Source organism: Lithobates pipiens, unplaced genomic scaffold, assembly GCF_037356315.1.
Source record: "Lithobates pipiens isolate NorthernLeopardFrog02 unplaced genomic scaffold, aLitPip1_a1.2 Scaffold_8, whole genome shotgun sequence".
Classification (NCBI taxonomy): domain Eukaryota; kingdom Metazoa; phylum Chordata; class Amphibia; order Anura; family Ranidae; genus Lithobates; species Lithobates pipiens.
This window is the reverse complement of record NW_027507903.1, coordinates 112898033-112921403: the sequence shown is the minus strand read 5'-3', so window position 1 is coordinate 112921403 and position 23371 is coordinate 112898033. Positions and strand designations below refer to the sequence as shown.

Sequence of the window (23371 nt, the reverse complement as noted above, 5' to 3'; positions counted from 1 at the left end):
TCCATCCACCTTTTATGTGTTCTGTCACATTCTTCATGAAATAAATAGTAAATCAAGTCAGAAAAGTGAGACCCCTATCATAATGGCCATATCAAATGTGCAGATCCAGGATCTTGAACACAAATATCTCACTGAGAAATCTAAGAAACTGTCCAGCGACTATGAAAAACCTGAAGAAATTGTTTTGGGGGACATAATTAATTTTCTTTTTTTTTACAGCTTAGGTTTTGTTTAGCAGTTGCGTTAACACATCCTGATGAATGAGATGTGAATGAGGGTGTAGTATGGTAGATGCTATGCAGAGAAATCCATCGCAACATCAACTCTATGATGATCCATTTATTCTTTTAAACTGTATCTAAAGCCAAAATAGTTTTTTTTTTATTATTTTTTTTTTTTTTGTATAGAGCAGGGGAAGGGTTATAAGCTCTGTTTATTTATTGGTTTTATTTACCGTCTGTATCCCCACTGAGGAGATTGAATCTCTCTTTTGTCCTGGTGACAGTCCTCAGAAAATGCTGGGAAAGTTAAAATGTTACAATTGTCACCAGAACAGGATGTGAGGGGAGATCTTCCAGAGGTGACACCTACTTCAATGACAACTGTATAGGTATTTTTTCTTGTTTTGAGGGGATTCCAGTTCACTTGCTGTTGTGTCTTTCCTCAGAAAGTAAATGAAAATCCCAATGGTAGGATGCAGAAAGCAAAAAAATTGCATCTTCGCTGTTGCAGGTCAGGAGTCCTATGTGCAATTCTGGGTGTAAGGTTGATTGGCAGTGCCTTTTTTGGGGTTCCGCCACCTTTGTGATTCTTCTTCTTTGTCCTGAGATTTATCTCTCTATATACACTGTTCAAAAAAATTAAAGGAACACTTTGAAAGCACTTCAGATCTCAGTGGGGAAAAATATCAAGCTGATATCTACAGTGGTGTGAAAAAGTGTTTGCCCCCTTCCTCATTTCCTGTTCCTTTGCATGTTTGTCACACTTAAGTGTTTCGGAACATCAAACCAATTTAAACAATAGTCAAGGACAACACAAGTAAACACAAAATGCAATTTGTAAATGAAGGTGTTTATTATTAAAGGTGAAAAAAAATCCAAACCATCATGGCCCTGTGTGAAAAAGTGATTGCCTCCTAAACCTAATAACTGGTTGGGCCACCCTTAGCAGCAACAACTGCAACCAAGCGTTTGCGATAACGTGTAATGAGGCTTTTACAGCGTCCTGGATGAATTTTGGCCCACTCATCTTTGCAGAATTGTCCTAATTCAGTTACATTAGAGGGTTTTCGAGCATGAACGGCCTTTTTAAGGTCATACCACAACATCTCAATAGGATTCAGGTCAGGACTTTGGCTAGGCCACTCCAAAGTCTTCATTTTGTTTTTCTTCAGCCATTCGGTGGTGGACTTGCTGGTGTGTTTAGGATCATTGTCCTGCTGCAGAACCCAAGTTCGTTTCAGCTTGAGTACACGAACAGATGGTCGGACATTCTCCTTCAGGATCTCTTGGTAGACAGCAGAATTCATAGTTTCTTTTATCACGGCAAGTCTTCCAGGTCCTGAAGCAGCAAAACAGCCCCTCTTTTTATGAAATGCAGTGTTCCTTCTACGCCAGATATACTTGGACACACACCTTCCAAAGAGTTCCACTTTTGTCTCATCGGTCCACAGAATGTTGTCCCAAAAGTCTTGGGGATCATCAAGATGTGTTGTGGAGAAATTGAGATGAGCTTTGATGTTCTTTTTGCTCAGCAGTGGTTTTCTCCTTGGAACTCTGCCATGCAGGCCATTTTTGCCCAGTCTTTTCCTGATGGTGGAGGCATGAACGCTGACCTTAACTGAGGCAAGTGAGGCCTGCAGTTCCTTGGACGTTGTTGTGGGGTCTTTTGTGACCTCTTGGATGAGTCGTCGCTGCGCTCTTGGGGTAATTTTGGGCGGCCGGCCACTCCTGGGAAGGTTCACCACTGTTCCATGTCTTCGCCATTTGTGGATAATGGCTCTCACTGTGGTTCGCTGGATTCCCAAAGCTTTGGAAATGGCTTTATAACTATTTCCAGACTGATAGATCTCAATTACTTTCTTTCTCAATTGTTCCTGAATTTCTTTGGGTCTCGGCATGATGTGTAGCTTTTAAGGATCTTCTGGTGGACCTTACTGTGTCAAGCAGCTCCTATTTAAGTGATGCCTTGATTGTGAACAGGTGTGGCAATAATCAGGCCTGGGTGTGGCTAGAGAAATTGAACTCAGGTGTGGACAACCACAGTTATAGTATGTTTTAACAAGGGGGGCAATCACTTTTTCACACAGGGCCATGATGGTTTGGATTTTTTTTCACCTTTAATAATAAACACCTTCATTTACAAACTGCATTTTGTGTTTACTTGTGTTGTCCTTGACTATTGTTTAAATTGGTTTGATGTTCCGAAACACTTAAGTGTGAAAAACATGCAAAGGAACAGGAAATGAGGAAGGGGGCAAACACTTTTTCACACCACTGTATACTGATATGGACTGGGTAATGTGTTAGGAACTAAAGAATGCCACATCGTTTGATGGAAATTAAAATTGTCAACCTGCAGAGGACTGAATTCAAAGACCCTCCGAGAATCAAAGTGAAAAAATGATGCAGCAAGCTATTCCATTTTGCTGCAATTTCATCGCAGAAACTCAAAATGGTACTAGTAGTTTGTATGGCCCCCACGTGCTTGTATGCATGCCTGACAACGTTGGGAGTATGCTCCTAATGAGACTCCGGATGGTGTCCTGGGGTATTTCCTCCCAGATCTGGACCAAGGCATCACTGAGCTCCTGAACAGACTGAGGTGCAACCTGACGGCGCCGGATGGACCAAAACATAATGTCCCTGAGGTGTTCTATTGGATTTAGGTCAGGTGAGCATGGGGGCTATTCAATGGTATTGATTCCTTCAACCTCTAGGAACTTGCTGCATACTCTCGCCACATGAGGCCAGGCATTCAGACCAGGCATTCAGGAGTCGTAACCCAGGATGCACTGCACCAGCGTAGGGTCTGACTATGGGTCCTAGGTTTTCCTCCTGCTACCTTACTGGCAGCCAGAGTGCCATTTTCTAGCCTGTAGAGGTCTGTGAGTCCCTCCATGGATATGCCTCCCCAGACCATCACTGACTCACCACCAAACCGGTCATGCTGAACGATGTTATAGGCAGCATAACATTCTCTACTGCTTCTGCAGACCCTTTCACATCTGTCACATGTGCTCAGGGTGACCCTGTTCTCATCTGTGAAAAGCATAGGGCACCAGTGGCGGACCTGCCAATTCTGGTGTTCAGTAGCAAATGCCAATCGAGCTCCATGGTGTCGGGCAGTGAGCAAAGGGCCCACTAGAGGATGGCGGGCCCTCAGGCTACCCTCACGAACTCTGTTTCTGATTGTTAGATCAGAGACATTCACATCAGTGGCCTGCTGGAGGTTATTTTATAGGGCTCTGGCAATGCATCCTGTTCCTCCTTGCACAAAGGCGCAGATACCGGTTTTGCTGATGCGTTAAGGACCTTCTACAGCCCTGTCCAGATCTCCTAGAGTAAGAGACAGTGCATAGAGACACAGCAAACCTTCTGGCAATGGCACGTATAGATGTGCCATCCTGAAAGATTTGGACTGCCTGTACAACCTCTATAGGGTTCAGGTATTGCCTCACGCTACCAGTAATGACACAGACCCTAGCCAAATGCAAAACTAGTGAAAAACAGAAAAGTAGGGAAAATAATCCACCTGTAAAACCATAAAATCATTCCTGTTTTGGAGTTCGTCTCACTGTTGCCCATCTAGTGCACCTGTTGTTGATCAGTTTCAGCTGCTTTGGTGTTAATGAAATTAACAACCTCCTCTGCTACTTAACTGACCAGATCAATATCCCAGGAGTTTAATTGACTTGACACAATACTCTGATTAAAAAGCTTTATTTTTTTGAGCAGTGTGTATATATATATATATATATATATATATATATATATATATATATATATATATATATATATATATACTAACACACAAGCTGAATCCTATCCACAACTACAAATCTCATTTAAAAGGTATATACATTATCTCACAAAAGTGAGTACACCTCTTACATTTTTGTAAATATTTTATTCTATCTTTTCATACGACAACACTGAAGAAATTACACTTTGCTACAATGTAAAGTAGTGAGTGTACAGTTTGTATAAGAGTGTAATTTTGCTGTCCCCTCAAAATAACTCAACACACAGCCATTAATGTCTAAACCACTGGCAACAAAAGTGAGTATTCCCCTAAGTGAAATTTCCAAATTGGGCCCAATTAGCCATTTTCCCTACCCGCAGTCATGTGACTCGTTAGTGTTACAAGGTCTCAGGTGTGAATGCTGAGCAGGCGTGTTAAATTTGGTTTTATCGCTCTCACTCTTTCATACTGGTCACTGGAACTGGAAGTTCAACATGTCACCTAATGGCAAAAAAAAATGTGGCTCTATATGAAGATGGCCTAGGCTATAAGAATATTGCCAAAACCCAGAAACTGAGCTGTAGCACAGTGACCAAAACCATACAGTGGTTTAACAGAATAGATTCCACTCAGAACAGGCTTCGCCATGGTCAAGCACAAGTCCATAGCTTGTCTTTGGGAAATAGACATATGAGTGCTGCCAGCATTGCTGCAGAGGTTGAAGGGGTGGGGGGGGGGCGGGTCAGCCTGTCAGTGCTCAGACTATACACCGCACACTGCATCAAATTGGTCTGCATGGCTGTCGTCCCAGAAGGAAGCCTCTTCTAAAGATGATGCACAAGAGAGCCTGCAAGCAGTTTACTGAAGACAAGCAGACTAAGGACATTGATTACTGGAACCATGTCCTGTGGTCTCATGAGACCAAGATTAACTTATTTGGTTCAGATGGTGTCAAGCATGTGTGGCAGCAACCAGGTGAGGAGTACAAAGACAAGTGTGTCTTTCCTACAGTCAAGCATGCTGGTGGGAGTGTCATGGTCTGGGGCTGCGTGAGTGCTGTTGGCACTGGGGAGATATAGTTCATTGAGAGAACCATGAATGCCAACATGTACTGTGACATACTGAAGCTGAGCATGATCCCCTCCCTTTGGAGACTGGGCCGCAGGGCAGTATTCCAACATAACGGCCCCAAACATACCTCCAAGACGACCTTTGCCTTGCTAAAGAAGCTGAGGGTAAAGGTGATGGACTGGCCAAGCATGTCTCCAGACCAAAACCCTATTGAGAATCTGTGGGGCATCCTCAAACGGAAGGTGGAGGAGTGTAAGATCTCTAACATCTACCAGCTCTGTGATGTCGTCATGGTGGATTGGAAGAGGACTCCAGTGGCAACCTGTGAAGCTCTGGTGAACACCATGCCCAAGAGGGTTAAGGCAGTGCTGGAAAATAATGGTGGCCACACAAAATATTGACACTTTGTGCCCAATTTGGACATTTTCACTTAGGGGTGTACTCACTTTTGTTGCCAGCGGTTTAGACATTAATGGCTGTTTGTTGAGTTATTTTGAGGGGACAGAAAACTTACACTGTTATACAAGCTGTACACTCACTACTTTACATTGTGGCAAAGTATAATTTCTTCAGTGTTGTCACATGAAAAGATATAATAAAATATTTACAAAAATGTGAGGGGTGTACTCACTTTTGTGAGATACTGTAAATAGTTATTAATCATAGGAAATGCATAAAAATCATCAAATATATATAAAAAAAATTACCATAATAAGAACGCTTATATGAAGGGCTTACATTTCTTTGGCCACTAGATGGAGTTAATTCACATGTTATAAAAAATTAAACAGTAACTTTACATGTATTCAATGGATCCTTGTTATACAAAAAGATAGATTATAACAGATCTATCTTACTAGTATAGTATACTAACACCTAATTTAAACTGAATCCTATTTACAAATACAATTTAGTACATATGCAAAAGGTGTATGTATATAATTATTTGAACCATTAGTCATGGGATACAGAATGCACAAAAATAATTAATAATAATAAATAGTAAAATAAAATTACTAAATCAATAATGCAGCTTCTTTTAGGATCCTAAATGCATTAGTCTGAGTTAATTCACATTATAAATAATTAAAAAGTACTCTTTATCTTAATCACATCTTCATCTGAACTATAATAATACCTCAAAATATGAAAATTATACATGACAAAACTCCTAGTTAATAATAAAATAGTATGATAATATGATAGTAGGATATATAAGAAAATAAAGTTATTCTTTTGTATAACAACTATCCATTGGAGAAGTGTAAAGTTACTGTTGAATCATTTATAGAATGTGACTGCACTCCATCTAGTGGCCAAATAAGTTTAGGGTCCTAATCAAAGCTTTTTTTATTAAGTAATTTTATATTTATATGGATTCTCTATGACTAATGGCGTGTATAATATAGTATAATGAGATGTATTCATTTGTAGATCAACTGCAACCTTAGTGATGTGGTTTTTATACTGTATATAGAGAGAATTGTCTCAGCAACCAATAGGCTTCGCAAAGGGACAAAACCCCAAAATGGATTGCCAGGCAAACCTACATGTGGGGTTCCTGTCCTGCACCATGATGATGCTGCTGCATTTGCAACTTAGCCGGGTCTTTTGCGTCTTTTGCATCCTGGAATTAAAATCTTTCCTGCTGTTGGTATAACTGCTGGGCACAGCAGGCTTTAAATAATACCTGCTCCTTCTGGCTGTGATAGGCTTTTCTATACTGGATGTTTGCAAGTGCCCCATTTTGCTATTAACTATTAAAAGAGTGATTACACATAATATTGTGTGCCCTAAGTGTTTGGTTTTATACCATTGTAGACAATCTCTGTATTTTTCTAAAGGGGCTGCCAGACCAAGTGAGCTGTGTATCTAGTTGACATTATTTAATATAATTAAATGAAAAACTTTTTTTTTTTTTTACTTTTGGACAGAGTGGAGATGAATGAGAACACCTGTCAGTTTTTATTGCTGTCGGTGCCCCTCTGGTTAGGAAGATTTGCCCTCTCTATTTGTCCCAATTTTTAGGTTGTCCCCAGAAAAGTAATACAAGGGAAATCTTCTAATGGGGGTACTAGTTCTGGTGACCCGGGGTCCCCAAGAAATTTCCTTTCCTGTCACTTCCTGTTTGGCTATGGGACAGGACGTGAAGGTAAATCACCCCAATGGGACACAGATGGCAAAAATACATTTTACAGGGATTATAACCCTCTCTTACTCTATCCAAAATGGAAAATAAAAGTTTTGTCTATAGTTCTACTTTAAATTTTGGAGACGTTTAGGGTTGGTAAAAAAAAACATTCAACATTTGTGTCACACTGCAGCTGTCCGCCGCCGCCACCAAGAAATGGGTGATCACATGGACATTGATCAGTCAAGCCAGTAGCTGTCGAGCTGGCCATAGATGCATCTTTTTTTTTTTTCAACAGTTGTTGGGCTGATCAAAAAAAAAACAGGATTCCCCCATCCACACAAGCAAGGTGGATGGAGGACTCCGCCCCGATGTGATTTGGTATTCTGACTCCTCAGCTGCTGTCAGAGGTCACTCACTGATCAGCGCTGCAGCCAATTTAGTCACCGCTGTCTGCTCTGCTCCTTCAGTGCTCACTACAGCATCAGGCTCTAGGGCACAACTGGCTCTGGCTCTAAGGCATGTGCCCTATCAATCAGGCAGCCAGGTGGATACAGACATTGTTGTCAGGATTCTTCCTGAACCTCAAAAGTACAGCCAAAAAGCTTTGGCCATACTTGCCTTTTAAGCCTTGGTGCTGCAGTGACCGTCCATTGGAAAATTGCGTGAAAGTTATTTTCTGGATTTTGAGCTATTTATTACGTTAGAGCTCTGGGATCCCCTTAAAAAGATCTAGTTTGCACTTGGATCAATTTTGTTTAAGAAAGCAAACACTACCCTGACTGAGGTTTTAACCATTTTCTACTAAAAAAATATTTTGGCTTTAGATATAAGGCATAATAGTTTCAATATTTAGAGTTGGATTTTCATTATAATCCTATACCATAAATGTAAAATGGGAACATCATAATATATCACTGTCAACCTTATAAGGGCCATGTGCCACCACAATGTTACGCAGGACATTAACGTGTACATTTTCTTTTGCTGCTATTGAAAGATTGATAAATATATATAAAAGACATTGAGAGGGCAACTAAAATATGTTTGTTCTGTCTATAAGCAACCTAGAGCTCGGCGGGGAGGATGGACCAAAGGGCGGAAGAGGAAGAGAAGCCCCCGTGATAACAATGCACCTAAAGCACCCCTTACAGGTTATGTGCGCTTCATGAATGAAAGGCGGGAGCAGTTAAGAGCTGAACGCCCAGATGTTCCATTTCCAGAAATTACCAGAATTGTTGGCAGTGAGTGGAGCAAGTTGCCTACTCATGAGAAACAGGTGATTACAAAAATGTTCACATAGCATTATGCTCATGGACAAGTTATTTAAAGCGTATGTAAACTCTGACAGTGAACGTCTCTTATTTGCTCCCTTTTGGTCAGTTAAAGTGGTTTTAAGGTGGGTTTTTTTTTTTTTTTACCTTTATGCATTAAGGTAAAAAAAAAATCTGTGCCAGAGGAACCCCTCCCCCTAGCCCATTTTTAATGCAGCACTGTGCACGAGAGCAGCAGCTCTCTGATCTCTCACTCTTCACTGAGCAGATTGATAGCAGTGGGAACCATTGTCTCCTGCTACTGCCAATCAAATTCTGTGATCGGGGGCGGGGGTGAAGCGCCCTGTCTAATGTCTATAGATGCAGGCGGGACAGCTTGGGATCGAGCCTGCACGAGTGCATCCATAGAAATCTGCTTTCTATGATGGGCACATGTCAGAGGAGGAGCCAGGAGCACCGGTGGGGGGACCTCAGAAGACGGGGGCTGCTCTGTTCAAAACCAATGCACAGAGGAGGTAACTATGACATGTTTATTATTTTAATAAAAACTAATTTGAAGCTTTACAATCACTTTAAATACATTTTTGAAAGTGTTTTGTTTATCTGTTTGAGAAGTACAAGAAAATACCTGTTGATCTGGCAGAATCATAACACTCTATTGAACTGATAACACAGTGCCTTTGTTGCACTAAAATCCCATCAGCCCTGCTATTGTTAGGCTGGCCATACAATATGCAATTTTCTTATTCAATTTACCTTAGATTTACCTTACTTTACTTTAGATTTACCTTCAGCTATGTAGTGCAGGGGCCTGCCAGATTGCATACAAATTGATTGTGCTTGGGTTTGACCTCCGTATTTTATGGTTTTGGTAAATCTAAAGAAAAATTGTACAAAAAAATTGTATATTGTATGGCCCGTCTTAAATGGGTTACTAAAGTCACAAAAATTCTCGTACGACAGGAAAAAAAAATCGGAAGCGATGTCATGTGTTGTAGTTTATTTGTATTGTATTTTCTGACAACTGTACTGACTAAACGAAAATTGTACGATCTGGTATCGTACGAGGAATATTTTCGTGCCTGTCCGATCTAATATCGGATGAACTGTCGTGATCGGCTCTCGAAAGCTCTGTACTTACGATCCAATTATCGTACAATAGTGCCGAAAGCGGTATTTTTCATCCGATTTTCGGACAGGCCATAACTCTGCTTTGGAGAGAGAGTAGTCTGGGCCAACAAAGCTGCTCCTCCATATATTCAGTACAGTGAGTGAATGTTGCCAATGTAGTACAGAAAGTGTATAACTCACAGGATCACCAGGTGAAGATAGAGAAAAAGATACTAATGTAGCCACTGCTACTAAGGATGGATAAGCAGTAGTATTTTATCTTATTGTTAGTTCTTTGGGTTAGATACACTTTAAGTCTTACAGCTTTCCTAGGAGAAGCTGGTAATCTGCAGCAATACAATAGACCGGTTTATGTGCTAAGAATGTCCAAGAAATATGAACACCAACCAGGTTGGCAGTTCTGCTCTTCAGCTTTTCTACCAATTCAACTGGTTGTGACTAGGTGTTCTGAGATCTATGGTAGCCCATAAAATCCAGGATTCTTTTGTGCCCCATTTTGACTTGGCAATGTAAGTAGAAATCATCCTGAATGCTTTATTTTTAGCCCTACAAGCAAGAGGCATCTCTGTGATTTAGAGCCTCGCAACATATTTTTAACATAAATAGTATATGCATATTGCAGATTATGCAGTAGTCTGGTGCATTGCAATCCAGCTGTCAGCCATGAGCCTTATGCTATCCCGAGGGTCCAGAAATCTCACCTTCTACCTCTGTCACAGACAACTCTGTATGGAGAGAATATGTTTTATCATATTTGCATACCGTTTGTACCTTTCCTCATGCATATGTCAGCAGAAAGATAGATGCTGGCTGCTGTATTTTGCCTGTGACTACCAACATTCCCCATTTTCTATTCAGCTTAGAGGTGGAAATGAATGTGTATTGTGTGTGTAAATATGTTTTGTGACTGAGTGGGTAGTGTTTGTGATCATGTATCTATGCAAATGTGCGTTCTGTGCATGCCTGTGTGACTGAGTGTATATGATGTGTGAAAGTGCTCGTTTGACATGGTTTATGGTGTAATTGCCTTTAGATAACAACAATTGATTTTGTCATGATTTAACAGTGCCAGTGTCATCAAGACTCATGATTTACTGAATTTTACTTTTGTTAGACAAGAGCGTTTAAAGGGGAAGGTGTACATTTTTTTTTCAGTAAGCATATATTGCAGTCGTGTTTTTTTTTTTTTGTTTTTTTTTAAGTCCAACTGGGAAATTTGAAAATCCTCCCTTGCAGTGGGGGCACACCACACAACAGTGTTTAGCTGCTTATTAAGTCCCGTAGAGAATAAAAGCACTTTTACTTACCTGATTATGCGCTTCCCTGAAGCATGGGGAGAAGATGCTGTGAGGACTGGTCTAGCTAGAGGACCAGGCGAATAAATCTTCTTTTTATGCCCCTAAACCTAAACAAGCAGAAAAGGCTTATAGTGCGAAGGCAGCTCCACTCATTTTCCGGAGTTCAGCTTTAAGCTATATTTTTATAAAAATTTGCATTAAAGCCTAACTCCAGATTTATTGTGACTTTAAAGCAGAACTAGCACCAAGAACACTATTTAGTTCATTTTTAATATTTAAAGCAAACTCGCCCATCTTCCATGTCTCAGTGCTTAATTTTGCTGAGCAATCCTTGGGAAAAACACCCCTTGAGCATTTCTGTCCGCGGTCATCTCTACTGAGGGCGGGTGATTCTTGCAGCATTTACTTCCTGGTATCCAGCTGTCCTTAGCTCAGGCACACAGGCAGGAAGGTGGGCTTGGCTAGGAAAATCACTCCTGAAGACCCCTGGGGTGTATGACGTTATTGGTCTAGGTATGGAAACCAGGAATAAACTGAAGAAATGTAAAAAAAAGTTTAAAACAAGTACATATAACATGTTCCTATCTGTTTAGTAATGCTATTATTATAAGGATTAAAAATAGTCAGTGTTAATGGAGAGAGTGAAGTTCCACTTTGAATAGCTTGTTTGGACCAAACAAACTATTTGCTTCACTAACAGATGTGCCCACTAGAAGCGCCTTATAAACTGTGTGTAGCATCAGCTACATACACTATACAGGGCTGTGTTTTGGAAGCGGGGCGATGACTGCATCTCACTCTTGGAACAAAATCTATTCGATCTGAGTGCTGCTCAGCCATTCACAGAAAGCTTTGCATTTTATCAGCTTGGACCAAATTAACTAATTAATTTAAAGTTACAAAAAAACCTAGAGTTAGGTTTTAAAGCGGTAGAAATCCACAGCATTAAAGAAAAAAAATTCCCTGCTAGTATGCATCACATATTATGAAATACCTACCTTAGAATGAAGCCCTCCAGAGGCATGATGTCACCACTGACAGGACTTCTATCTTCACTCTGTCTTCCTTCTGGGTTCGTAGGCTCCGGCTGTTTGATTGGCTGGGGCCGCGCTGATTTCGGCTGCAGCACCGAGCTCTGAAGATGTCCTTGGCTGCATGCAGTGTGAATATCACCTAAACACCGCACGTTTAGGAGATATTCACTGTACCTACAGGTAACCTTTATCATAGGCTTACCTGTAGGTACAACTTAAAAACTGCCTTTACTTCCACTTTAAATGTAGAAATTTTGAGACTAGCCATAAGCGAGAGCTCAGTGCAGTTACTCATTGTTAACTGTTTAAATGAGATACCAACCACACAGGATTCCTTGGCTAGCATAGTGTGAATGAGCAGTGATGTGCATCCATTGTGTAGCAGTGCAAACAAGTAAGCAGACCCTACATATATAATTAGCAAATATGGCTTCTGTTAACACGTATGTGGGTGTGTATATATGGCAGAAATGTAAGCACTTGCAGTTTTGTGCTATTTTTCTGAATGCAGAACATTTTAGAACCTTCACATATAGGCGTTTGTTTATCTTGGCATGTAAATGCTAATCTATAGAGTATCATTTCTGTCGAGCATTTTACAAGCTTTCAGCAGCTTTCTTGAAGGCAGATCTATATTTAGAAAATTCATTGTATATTCTATTAAAATGTTTATCTTTAAACATTTATTTAGACCTGTATTAGCTTAAAATAACCTTTTTGATTTTTCTTTTGCATTTTACACTCTTGCTCCTCCATATTTTCATGAGGTATAGAATACAGCGATTTGGGTCCCTTCCACACAGGGCAGGCTCTGCTAGGAGTCTGCTTGCTCAGCGGGGAATCTGTCCGCTGATCCCCGCTGAGCAGGCAGGTGGCTGGTCCATGTCCGCTCCACTAATGCAGAGCAGACACGGACACAGCCTGCTCTCCTCTATGGGTGGTCAGATGAAAACGGACTGCTTGCCCGTTTACACCCGACTGTCATCTGATCAGAACCACTAGACTAGAATACATTCCCATCCATCTGTTTTTAGTTGATTGGATGTCGGTGGGTATAACAGGACACATGTCCATTCACACCCGCTGCTTGATAGAGGAGAATTGAGGATCCGATCAGGTCCGCCTGAAAAACTGACAAGTCCGCTCATGTGAAAGGGGCCTTATAGATTAACCACCTGGGAGAGTACAAATTTTCTACTGGAAGTGTGTTACTTTAAGTGAGTTGGTTAACCCAAAGAGTAGCATTGTGAAGAGTAGCAGTAAAACAGAACTGTGAGTCTACATATGTATTGTGAAAATGTTCTGCTTAACGATCGTACATTTTATATATTTAGAAACTATAGTTAGGCACAAGGATTTCAAAACATTATCAACATTGATAGTATGGTTTTATGAAGCTGATAACTTACCCTTCTATTTAGAAAGGACTATACATTTGCTTTAAGTTCTGTATTCTCCATTCCCAAGTGGGGAGCTGAAGGCATTCTAAGGGACTAAAGAGTCTTGAAGCTTTGTAAATTAAAAATAATTGCTGAGCCCGATGCTGCATGCACAGACACACTTGTCTTTGGTGTTCTGACAAACCTGATGTAAACTTTTATGTGTCTTATTAGTTGGGTAGAAAATGAAGCCCCCTGTGTTCACCAAGACTTGTTAAAAAAGAAATAGCAAGCTTTTAGGATTTTATGACCCTTCCTCAAGCATTCTATAAGTACAATTTGGGACCTAAAGCCCAAAAGTGTGCATCTTTAACAAGTTAGCCATTATGTGGTATGCCTTAAAATCCAGGCTTTGTGCATTAATTGATAGCTAACATACAGTGGTGTGAAAAAGTGTTTGCCCCCTTCCTCATTTCCTGTTCCTTTGCATGTTTGTCACACTTAAGTGTTTCGGAACATCAAACCAATTTAAACAATAGTCAAGGACAACACAAGTAAACACAAAATACAATTTGTAAATGAAGGTGTTTATTATTAAAGGTGAAAAAAAATCCAAACCATCATGGCCCTGTGTGAAAAAGTGATTGCCCCCCTTGTTAAAACATACTATAACTGTGGTTGTCCACACCTGAGATCAATTTCTCTAGCCACACCCAGGCCTGATTATTGCCACACCTGTTCACAATCAAGGCATCACTTAAATAGGAGCTGCTTGACACAGTAAGGTCCACCAGAAGATCCTTAAAAGCTACACATCATGCCGAGACCCAAAGAAATTCAGGAACAATTGAGAAAGAAAGCAATTGAGATCTATCAGTCTGGAAAGGGTTATAAAGCCATTTCCAAAGCTTTGGGAATCCAGCAAACCACAGTGAGAGCCATTATCCACAAATGGCGAAGACATGGAACAGTGGTGAACCTTCCCAGGAGTGGCCGGCTGCCCAAAATTACCCCAAGAGCGCAGCGACGACTCATCCAAGAGGTCACAAAAGACCCCACAACAACGTCCAAGGAACTGCAGGCCTCACTTGCCTCAGTTAAGGTCAGCGTTCATGCCTCCACCATCAGGAAAAGACTGGGCAAAAATGGCCTGCATGGCAGAGTTCCAAGGAGAAAACCACTGCTGAGCAAAAAGAACATCAAAGCTCGTCTCAATTTCTCCACAACACATCTTGATGATCCCCAAGACTTTTGGGACAACATTCTGTGGACCGATGAGACAAAAGTGGAACTCTTTGGAAGGTGTGTGTCCAAGTATATCTGGCGTAGAAGGAACACTGCATTTCATAAAAAGAACATTATACCAACAGTAAAATATGGTGGTGGTAGTGTGATGGTCTGGGGCTGTTTTGCTGCTTCAGGACCTGGATGACTTCCTGTGATAAAAGGAACTATTAATTCTGCTGTCTACCAAGAGATCCTGAAGGAGAATGTCCGACCAGCTGTTTGTGTACTCAAGCTGAAACGAACTTGGGTTCTGCAGCAGGACAATGCTCCTAAACACACCAGCAAGTCCACCACCGAATGGCTGAAGAAAAACAAAATGAAGACTTTGGAGTGGCCTAGCCAAAGTCCTGACCTGAATCCTATTGAGATGTTGTGGTATGACCTTAAAAAGGCCGTTCATGCTCGAAAACCCTCTAATGTAACTGAATTAGGACAATTCTGCAAAGATAAGTGGGCCAAAATTCCTCCAGGACGCTGTAAAAGCCTCATTGCACGTTATCGCAAACGCTTGGTTGCAGTTGTTGCTGCTAAGGGTGGCCCAACCAGTTATTAGGTTTAGGGGGCAATCACTTTTTCACACAGGGCCATGATGGTTTTGATTTTTTTTCACCTTTAATAATAAACACCTTCATTTACAAATTGCATTTTGTGTTTACTTGTGTTGTCCTTGACTATTGTTTAAATTGGTTTGATGTTCCGAAACACTTAAGTGTGACAAACATGCAAAGGAACAGGAAATGAGGAAGGGGGCAAACACTTTTTCACACCACTGTAGTACAAGCCTCTACTACTGAAATATGTGTTTAAAGCTCTTCCAACATTCCCAAGAGAACACAGTGCTTATTCATATCCCTCAGCCCACTGATATTCCTGTATGTCTCTGACTCTTCAGCAGCATGGTAGTCCATCCATGTGCCTGTTTTCTGTGTCTCTGTGCCTCTATCTTCACTAGACCAAGATTGTTTTGTACTAAGTTGTGTATATTGTTGCAGCGTTTCCTGGACGAAGCAGATAGAGACAAGGAACGGTACACAAAGGAACTGCAGCAGTACCAGAAAACAGAGGCTTTCCGTTCGTACAGCCGAAAGTCGCAGAACCGTCAGAAAGGGAGGCAACAGAGACAGGGTACGTTGTGGTAAAGCAGTGGGGCTAAAAGCTAACGAATTACATTTTTGTAGCTTTCATTTAAATGTAATCTGGTCAGTTTATAGGAAGTATTTTTCTGAACCTACCTGCAGACTATATTGCAGCCAGAACAACTTGGTCCTGGATGCACCCTAAGCCATGACTGGAAAGTAAAAAAAAACAGCAACCTTGTAATTCACTGGACTTTGCATCCCTGATTATTGCCACTTCCTTGTCCAGTCTAAATGCTCTGTGCAGGGGATTACATGAGGCTGAGAGACCAATTCTGGCACTTATGCTAGTTTTATGTAAAATACAAAACTGGATAAACCACTCCCTGTCCCGCCCACAGTAATTTTACTGCGGGTGGGCGGCACAGCCAGGCACAATCACATACATGTATGTTACTGGCTGGTGGGCACAAAGTGCTCCTCCTAGGGCACACATCATGCCACTCCCACAACCGCTGTGTCCGGTGGACACAGAAGAATGTGGCTTCCAGTACCCAACTGCTTTGAGCAGCCAGGGTATCATGTGATCGCTATGTGATCACAATGTAAATACAACTGTTATGAATGGGTTTCATTCATAACAGCTCTTCTTAGTATTGTGATGCTGTGATTGGCCCATGTCTATCACATGGTATCTGGGCCAATTACCGCACCCTGTACCATGTAATAGCTGTAGGTCAAGTTTTATATAGCAAAAAATAAAAGAAACGCAGAGGTGATCAAATGCCACCAAAAGAAATCTCTATTTGTGTGAATTTTTTTTATAAATTACATTTGCGCACCATGCTGCATGACCACACAATTGTCAGCTAAAGTAGGGCAGTGCTGAATAGCAAAAAATTGCCAGGTTATCGAGGGGATAAAACCTTTTGCCGGTTAGGTGGTTCATTGTAGATGTAGACATCATGGGGTTGATTTACTAAAGGAGTAGAACATGTTTTGTCTACATTTCACTTAGCAGAAAAATACCCAATCACATGCAAGGATAAAAAAAATTTGATTCTTGCTTGCACATGATTGGATAATTGATGTCAGCACAGCTTCACGTCATTCAGTAAGCTAAGAGAAAATTAATTTTGCAAAGTGAACATGCTCTAAATCAACCCCCGATGGGGTCTGGCAGTGAAATATGTTTACAACAGCAAAATATGTTTTGGGATTGCACATTGGTAATGAAGCTCTGTAGTTGTTCAAGACATCCTGTCCTACATGATTTGTATATATTTTTTTTCCTTTTCTTAGAAGCATCACGTACAATCCCCAGTGACCCCGAGGTAAGGCTCTGTATATGTAGTAAGGCTCTTGTCTTGTGCATTGTGATTAATCTTAAAAAGTGTTTTTTCCCCAATCTTAAAAATGTAAACGCACTGCAATTTCTGTGGGGGTTTTAAACTTCTGATTAAAAATAATTCTTGGTCTCTACATCCTGTATTAGGTGCTGATAGATCAATTATTGAAGTAATCAGATGTACAAATACATAAATGAGCAATATAATTGATTTGGAAACTAAATTGATGCGTTTTAAGTGTGGCATTTATTTGTAGTGATAACATGAGTGCATCGGGGAAACAGGTATTTAGTGTAGATGTATAGGATAGTTCTAAACAGGAGTGACAGCTTGAGTGCAGAAACAAGGCACAGGATTGAAAAACAGTGTGAGAAGCATTAAATAACCACAGAAAAGGGAGGACAAGGTAATGTGGTTGGATAGATTACACAAGCAAGCAGACTGGGGAGAATAAAGTGTCTAAATGGCATTGCAGTATTGAAACATAAATGGTAACTATCAAACAGGAAAACGGAAATTTGAAGAGGCGTACAAAGTAAGTCCGATGTTTCAGGGAAAATGGATGCCCACAGAATCTGTTATTTTGTCTCATCTTCCCAAATGTATCAGTTCTTGTTGCTCCTCTTGTTGTACAGTTAGGTGATAAACCAAGGTAGGATAAAAGCAATGAATGGGTGGGCAGATGTAAAGGGTTATTTACACAATATAGAAATACAGAATACAAATATGCACTAATGCTATAGCTATAAAGGACCTTTGTGACCCCATTAAGCCATAAAACAGATTCCTGCTGTTGCTGTTATGTATCAATTGTGTTGTATTTCATTCCGGTCTCTGCCATTACACAGCGTGCGGCCTTGGGACCAGGAACACGTAAACAACGTTCTCCAGCTGTCCTAGAGGCCTCCCTCTGGCCAGGCTGGCTGTCAGACCAGGATCATTTCTGCACAGTACTGCAGAAGCTAGCCCAGGAGCAAACATTTAGAGTGATGTAAAAAAAAAAAAATAGGCACTTGGGCTCTATGATTTTTTTAAAAACAATATTCGTTTTATATAAACCTCACAAAATAATTAAAAAGTATGCAGTTATGCATCAAAAAAAATAACATGTTTTGAAAATACACATTCCATTAAAAATGTTCTAAGTGCAGAAATAGTCCAGTTCTGTGCCTGGCGAGTTATGTAAATTTTCACTACAGCCAAAAATAGAAACATTATCTAGCCTCCCTGGCGGTATGATTATGTCAGATTTTTGCTTCTCAAAGCGGTACAATTGTTTTGCATAGAAATTTGGCGGTTTATATTGTAGGCCTGTAATGCTTAGCAATAACACACTTGAATCTGTCTAAACAAAGTCTAGTAAATATCCCAGGTATGATAAAGTTAGAAACACAAAATCATAAATTATAATATAATAAATAAATATAAATAATTATATAAAATAATAATAAAATTAATTTCTCCACGATTCACTATCTCTCAATTCTGCAAGTGACTCTAATTCACTATCGCTGTTTTCTAGCTGGTCTAAAACCACTTTTGACGTAAACGGACACTTTTTGGTTGCTATGGACAATCTCAAGTTTCCAGGCACAAAGAACAGTATATATAATATTAAACTGCATGCAGGGCACTGGACAAAGCACTAGGGACAAAAGGGATGTGAAATTATTTTATACAGTAATGTAATCTGTAAGATTACAATATACTGTATACGTTATGAATTTTAATTTTCTTTAATTTGTCGCCAGTTTTCGCCCCCATGTGTCGCGACACTCGCAGGGAGCGGAGCCCGGCACACAGGATCCTGCAATGCAATGTGTGTTTGGCTCGTTGTTACTGCAAATGGTACCCCGAGCCACACTCGGGAAAACCGACAGGGAGGTTAAAGTGGTTCTAAAGCCTCAAGGTGATACTGAATACACACTGTTTAATTTACATTGTCCCTTCTTTTTCTGTATGTGGATGATGGCACTGTAATTATTTTAATAAAAGAAAACATCTAAGTACCTTTTTCCTAAATGATATACAGCTGTCACATGACCCAGATCTTTCCCAGTCTATCTGAATGGAAACATAAGCAGAAAAAAAAAAGAACAAAGGCTTTAGAATAAAGAATAAAAATAATTAATATCAATAAACTGTTTTAAAGTGTATGTGTGTGTGTATATATATATATATATATATATATATATATATATATTTGAAATAAAATTGTCATTGTTTTTTGACTCTCATCCTTTCTAAACTACTTATCTATAAGTATATACATGCCTCTTGCATGTATCCTTACCTGTCAAATATCTCCCTTCTGTCTGTTACCCAAAATACTGCAGATTCTGTGGTTGGGTCTGTTGTCTGGAGCTCGGTGGGTGAAGTTGTGATGTCAGTAGACTTCCCGCCCACCTCTACACTCCCCTTGTCTATATGCATATTCTCCTGTGTATTTCTTACACTGAACTTCTGCTATGATCATTTACATCCAGTCAAAACCCAGAAAAATCACTAAATGACTTCAGCATGCCCAATCATGCTGAGGTGTAGAGCAACCAATCCTGGGAGAGCTGGTGAAGAAAGGAGGAGGGTATCTGAAGTACACAAAATGTGTCTCTCATGCTCCCGCATGAGATATGTAAATCACCTGTCGCTCACAGCAAGGGGAGAAACTGACTCCTATTTCTCTGTCTGTCCATTTTTATCTCACTGAAAAAAGATAAGCGGACTGCTCAGAGCTGGATTAACCTTCCGTGGCAAGACTGGGCACAGATGACTTGTAATCCTATACTGTACAAGGTGCAAGCCTTAATAATAAAAAAAAAAAAATCTGTTTTACATCCACTTTAATGCATTCTATGCTTTAAGGTAAAAAAAAAAAAAAAAAAGCTTTTGTGCTGCAGGAGTTGTTCCCCCCCCCCCCATTATACTTGCTCTCGCCACGGTCACTAGGGTTGCCACGTCATCTCTTTAAACCCGAACACATATGAGTTGCACAGGTTCTGAAGCAAATTTAATGTAATAAATGGTGCTGTGCTCCCTTAAACCAATAAACTACGTGAATAAATTAATCCGTATAAAGTGCTAACAAATAATTATACGTAAAATACCAGTGAATAGACTCTGATTATCGTGACCAATCGTGATCGGTGATTAAAGTGATTCCCTGATGAAGTCATGTGACACATGACGACACGCGTCGGAATAGGAAGCGTTTGTTTGGATACCGGAAGTCACGTCCGAGAGACGAACGGAATACTCGGCTGTGTACCTTGCGCTTTATTTAACTGATTGTTTGTGAGTACCTCTCCACCTTGTTGATTTTAAATATTAAAGAGTGTATATATACTTCACTGTTGGAGCCCTCCTGTTTCCTTCTCTGTGAGATCCTGCCATTGTGACATCTTGATGTGGGGATAAGACCTCCCATTTGGAACTAAGGGCAAACCGCTTAAACCATCTGAGACCCTGGTCTCTATATGCTGTTTACCTTACAGCAGTAAGGTAAGGGGCCACCTTAACTGCCACGTTCGGGACACTGAAGAGACACCAGAGTGTGCACATCCTGTGTGTTTTGCTGGCACCTGTTACCTTGAGAAGCACTTTATGGATCACATGTCACTTTAAATTTATGTTGCAGCTTAAGAGACTTACTTATTTTGTTTGAATCGCACTGCGTGATTCACATTCATTTAGTTTTAGCATTTTAAATACACCTTGTGAGGTATTATTTTGCCTGTATTGATCACCATCACCGTGTGATTTTTTTATGCGACTTTGTTGTGGTTTATGCGATTTTGCAGATTTTGCACATATATATATATTATATATTGTATTTTTTGCTTGCACAAGACACTTTCATCACCGATCACGATTGGTCACGATAATCAGAGTCTATTCACTGGTATTTTACGTATAATTATTTGTTAGCACTTTATACGGATTAATTTATTCACGTAGTTTATTGGTTTAAGGGAGCGCAGCACCATTTATTTGATTTTGTGTTATACTTTTCAGTGGTAGGGTCTATACCTCTGTCGGTGCTCTGCTGCAACCCAAATTCGGTTTTAGGTGGATTATATTTATGATAGCGCAGGGATATTTTTACTGTCATTCAAATTTAATGTAGTTAAGGCACCAAGTGAGTTTAATTACCACCTTAATCAGCCACAGAACCTGTGTAATACGTGTTCGGGTTTAAAGGGATGAGGTGGCAACCCTGTCACCGTCCTCCTGGGCAGATTGATAGCAGCCGGAGCCTATGGCTGTCAAATGCTGTGATGAGGGAGCAGGGCATGAGGCTGAGCTGCCCATAGTCAATAGACGCAGACAAGGTGGCCCGGGAGCGAGCCTGTGGCTTTTTATGAGGGCACTCGATGAAGAGAAGGAACCTGGAACATCAGTGGGGGGCCAAGAAAGAGAAGGATCAGGGCTGCTCTGTGCAAAACCATTGCCCAGGGCAGGTAAGTATAACATGCTTATTTTTTTAATTAAAAAAAAAATGAAGCTTTAGTGTTACTTTTAAAGCTGACTGAATTATAAACTATCTATGTATGCATTTCCACTTTTGTACACAATAATGCACACAAGCTACACCAGACATACTTCTCCCAAAGGTCTGATAAGGAATATTCTCCTAATGTACTTAAAACCTAAATTTGGTTTTATCACAACATACTTGTGAAACGAATGAAACTTGTTTTGAGATTTATGTTTTCCAACATCTTTACCTTTCTTTACTTTGTATGTCGAATGGTCCTACTTTATCTTCTCAGTAATCCCTTTTCCAGCAAACCTAATGCACTCATTTCATCCTCTTCTGCTTTGTGAATGACTGTTGGCCCCTCATCTGGAGCATATTCCCCTCTCTGGTGTTTTGTACTGATCACTCTGCTTCTGCCTGTTCCCTTCTTTGTGCATTCTACTTTCCATCATCTTGTATTTCTTTATTTCAGAAAGAATCTGTGTTGAAAGAGAGATCAGTATTTGATATTCCTATTTTCACAGAAGAATTTCTGAATCACAGCAAAGGTGAGGTTACTGGGTCACAGTGCTGGGAGGGTTTATGATTGATGAACCTTTTTTTTGCTGACAGAATAGTTTGTAATTCTCTTTTGGTAGCAGCAGGATACTTTGGTTAGACCTGTACTCATTTCATTGCCATCCATCATTCTTTCTGCAGCACGGGAAACAGAGTTAAGACAGCTCAGGAAATCCAACATGGAGCATGAGGAACGGAATGCAGCGCTACAGAAGCATGTGGAAAGCATGCGATCTGCAGTGCAGAGACTGGAGGCTGAACTGCAGCAAGAGCAGGGGAGGAACACACTGCTACAGCAACATTTACAAAATGTTCGCCAGACTCTTTCACACTGCCTGCAAGCTGTCCCTATCCCAGGTATTATGTCGGTGCTGTTTATTCTTACCACTAATATGTATGTATAAGCCTATGTGTAGCCTGTTACACACATGACTTCCATAAACTCATTACGCAGATGTTGTAGTCAACACATCGAGGAAGGAACAGAATTAGGCCGTAGTGTGAATAAATGGAAGAAAGTGACAGGATTGAGCGTTGATGTGAAAGTAATGGGAGTGAAAGAACTGAAGTATATTTGATCTTAAACAGAAGCAAGTTAGTGTAGGAATTGTAACTTGAGGTGAAGAGAGCCCTAATGGCGATAGATACGTGGTAACATACACCTGATTAATACCTGCCATTTTCTATCAACCTCATAACTGTCTTCCGTAATTCGCCTTCTGTCCCTTTACTCAGGTACCACTGAAACACCGACCCTGGAGACAATTGACTCATATATGAGCCGCCTGCAGAGTGCCGTGCTTACACACCCCAAGGAGAGTGAGGCTCTTATCTCTGGCGTCAGAGAAGTGTTAAGTCAGCTGGAGGGTTAAGGATAAATCTCACACTTCTTGCAACCATAAAGACCTTGATGTTTGACCTTTTTGCTGATAGAGGGGCTCGCAGCTACTAGCAGAATAACCACATAAAGAGGATTAAAATAACACCCAGAACTAAGGCAAATACTTGTTTCTCCATCTCACCGCTTATGGTTAGCAGAGCTGTATGCAGTATGTCAATAAAGAGATTGTGTTTTATGTTGATTTGATGATGTATACTCCCTCTTATTGATTATTGCTATGTAAACATTGGGGTTGATTTACTAAAACTGGAGAGTGCAAAATCTGGTGCAGCTGTGCATGGTAGCCAATCAACTTCAGCTTGTTCAAAAAGTGATACTACATACACACACACACACACACTTTAATGTACATTGTCCCTTCTATTTCTCTATGCGGGTGATGGCACTGTAATTATTTTAATAAAAAAAAAAAAAATCTTAGTACCTTTTTCGTAAATGATAT

General features: G+C 40.4%; 1 protein-coding gene across 1 annotated transcript in view; it reads left to right on the top strand.

Moving 5' to 3' along the window:
• Window positions 1-23110, top strand: part of HMG20A (high mobility group 20A) — a 48426-nt gene extending 25316 nt beyond the window's left edge. Inside the window, exons 4-9 of the mRNA XM_077470797.1 lie at window positions 8229-8444; window positions 15561-15693; window positions 16947-16978; window positions 21943-22018; window positions 22170-22385; window positions 22764-23110. Coding sequence (XP_077326923.1) covers window positions 8229-8444; window positions 15561-15693; window positions 16947-16978; window positions 21943-22018; window positions 22170-22385; window positions 22764-22900 — 810 coding nt within the window. The 3' untranslated portion in view covers window positions 22901-23110. The remainder of the gene's footprint in view (window positions 1-8228; window positions 8445-15560; window positions 15694-16946; window positions 16979-21942; window positions 22019-22169; window positions 22386-22763) is intronic.
• The last annotated feature ends 261 nt before the right edge of the window (window positions 23111-23371 follow it).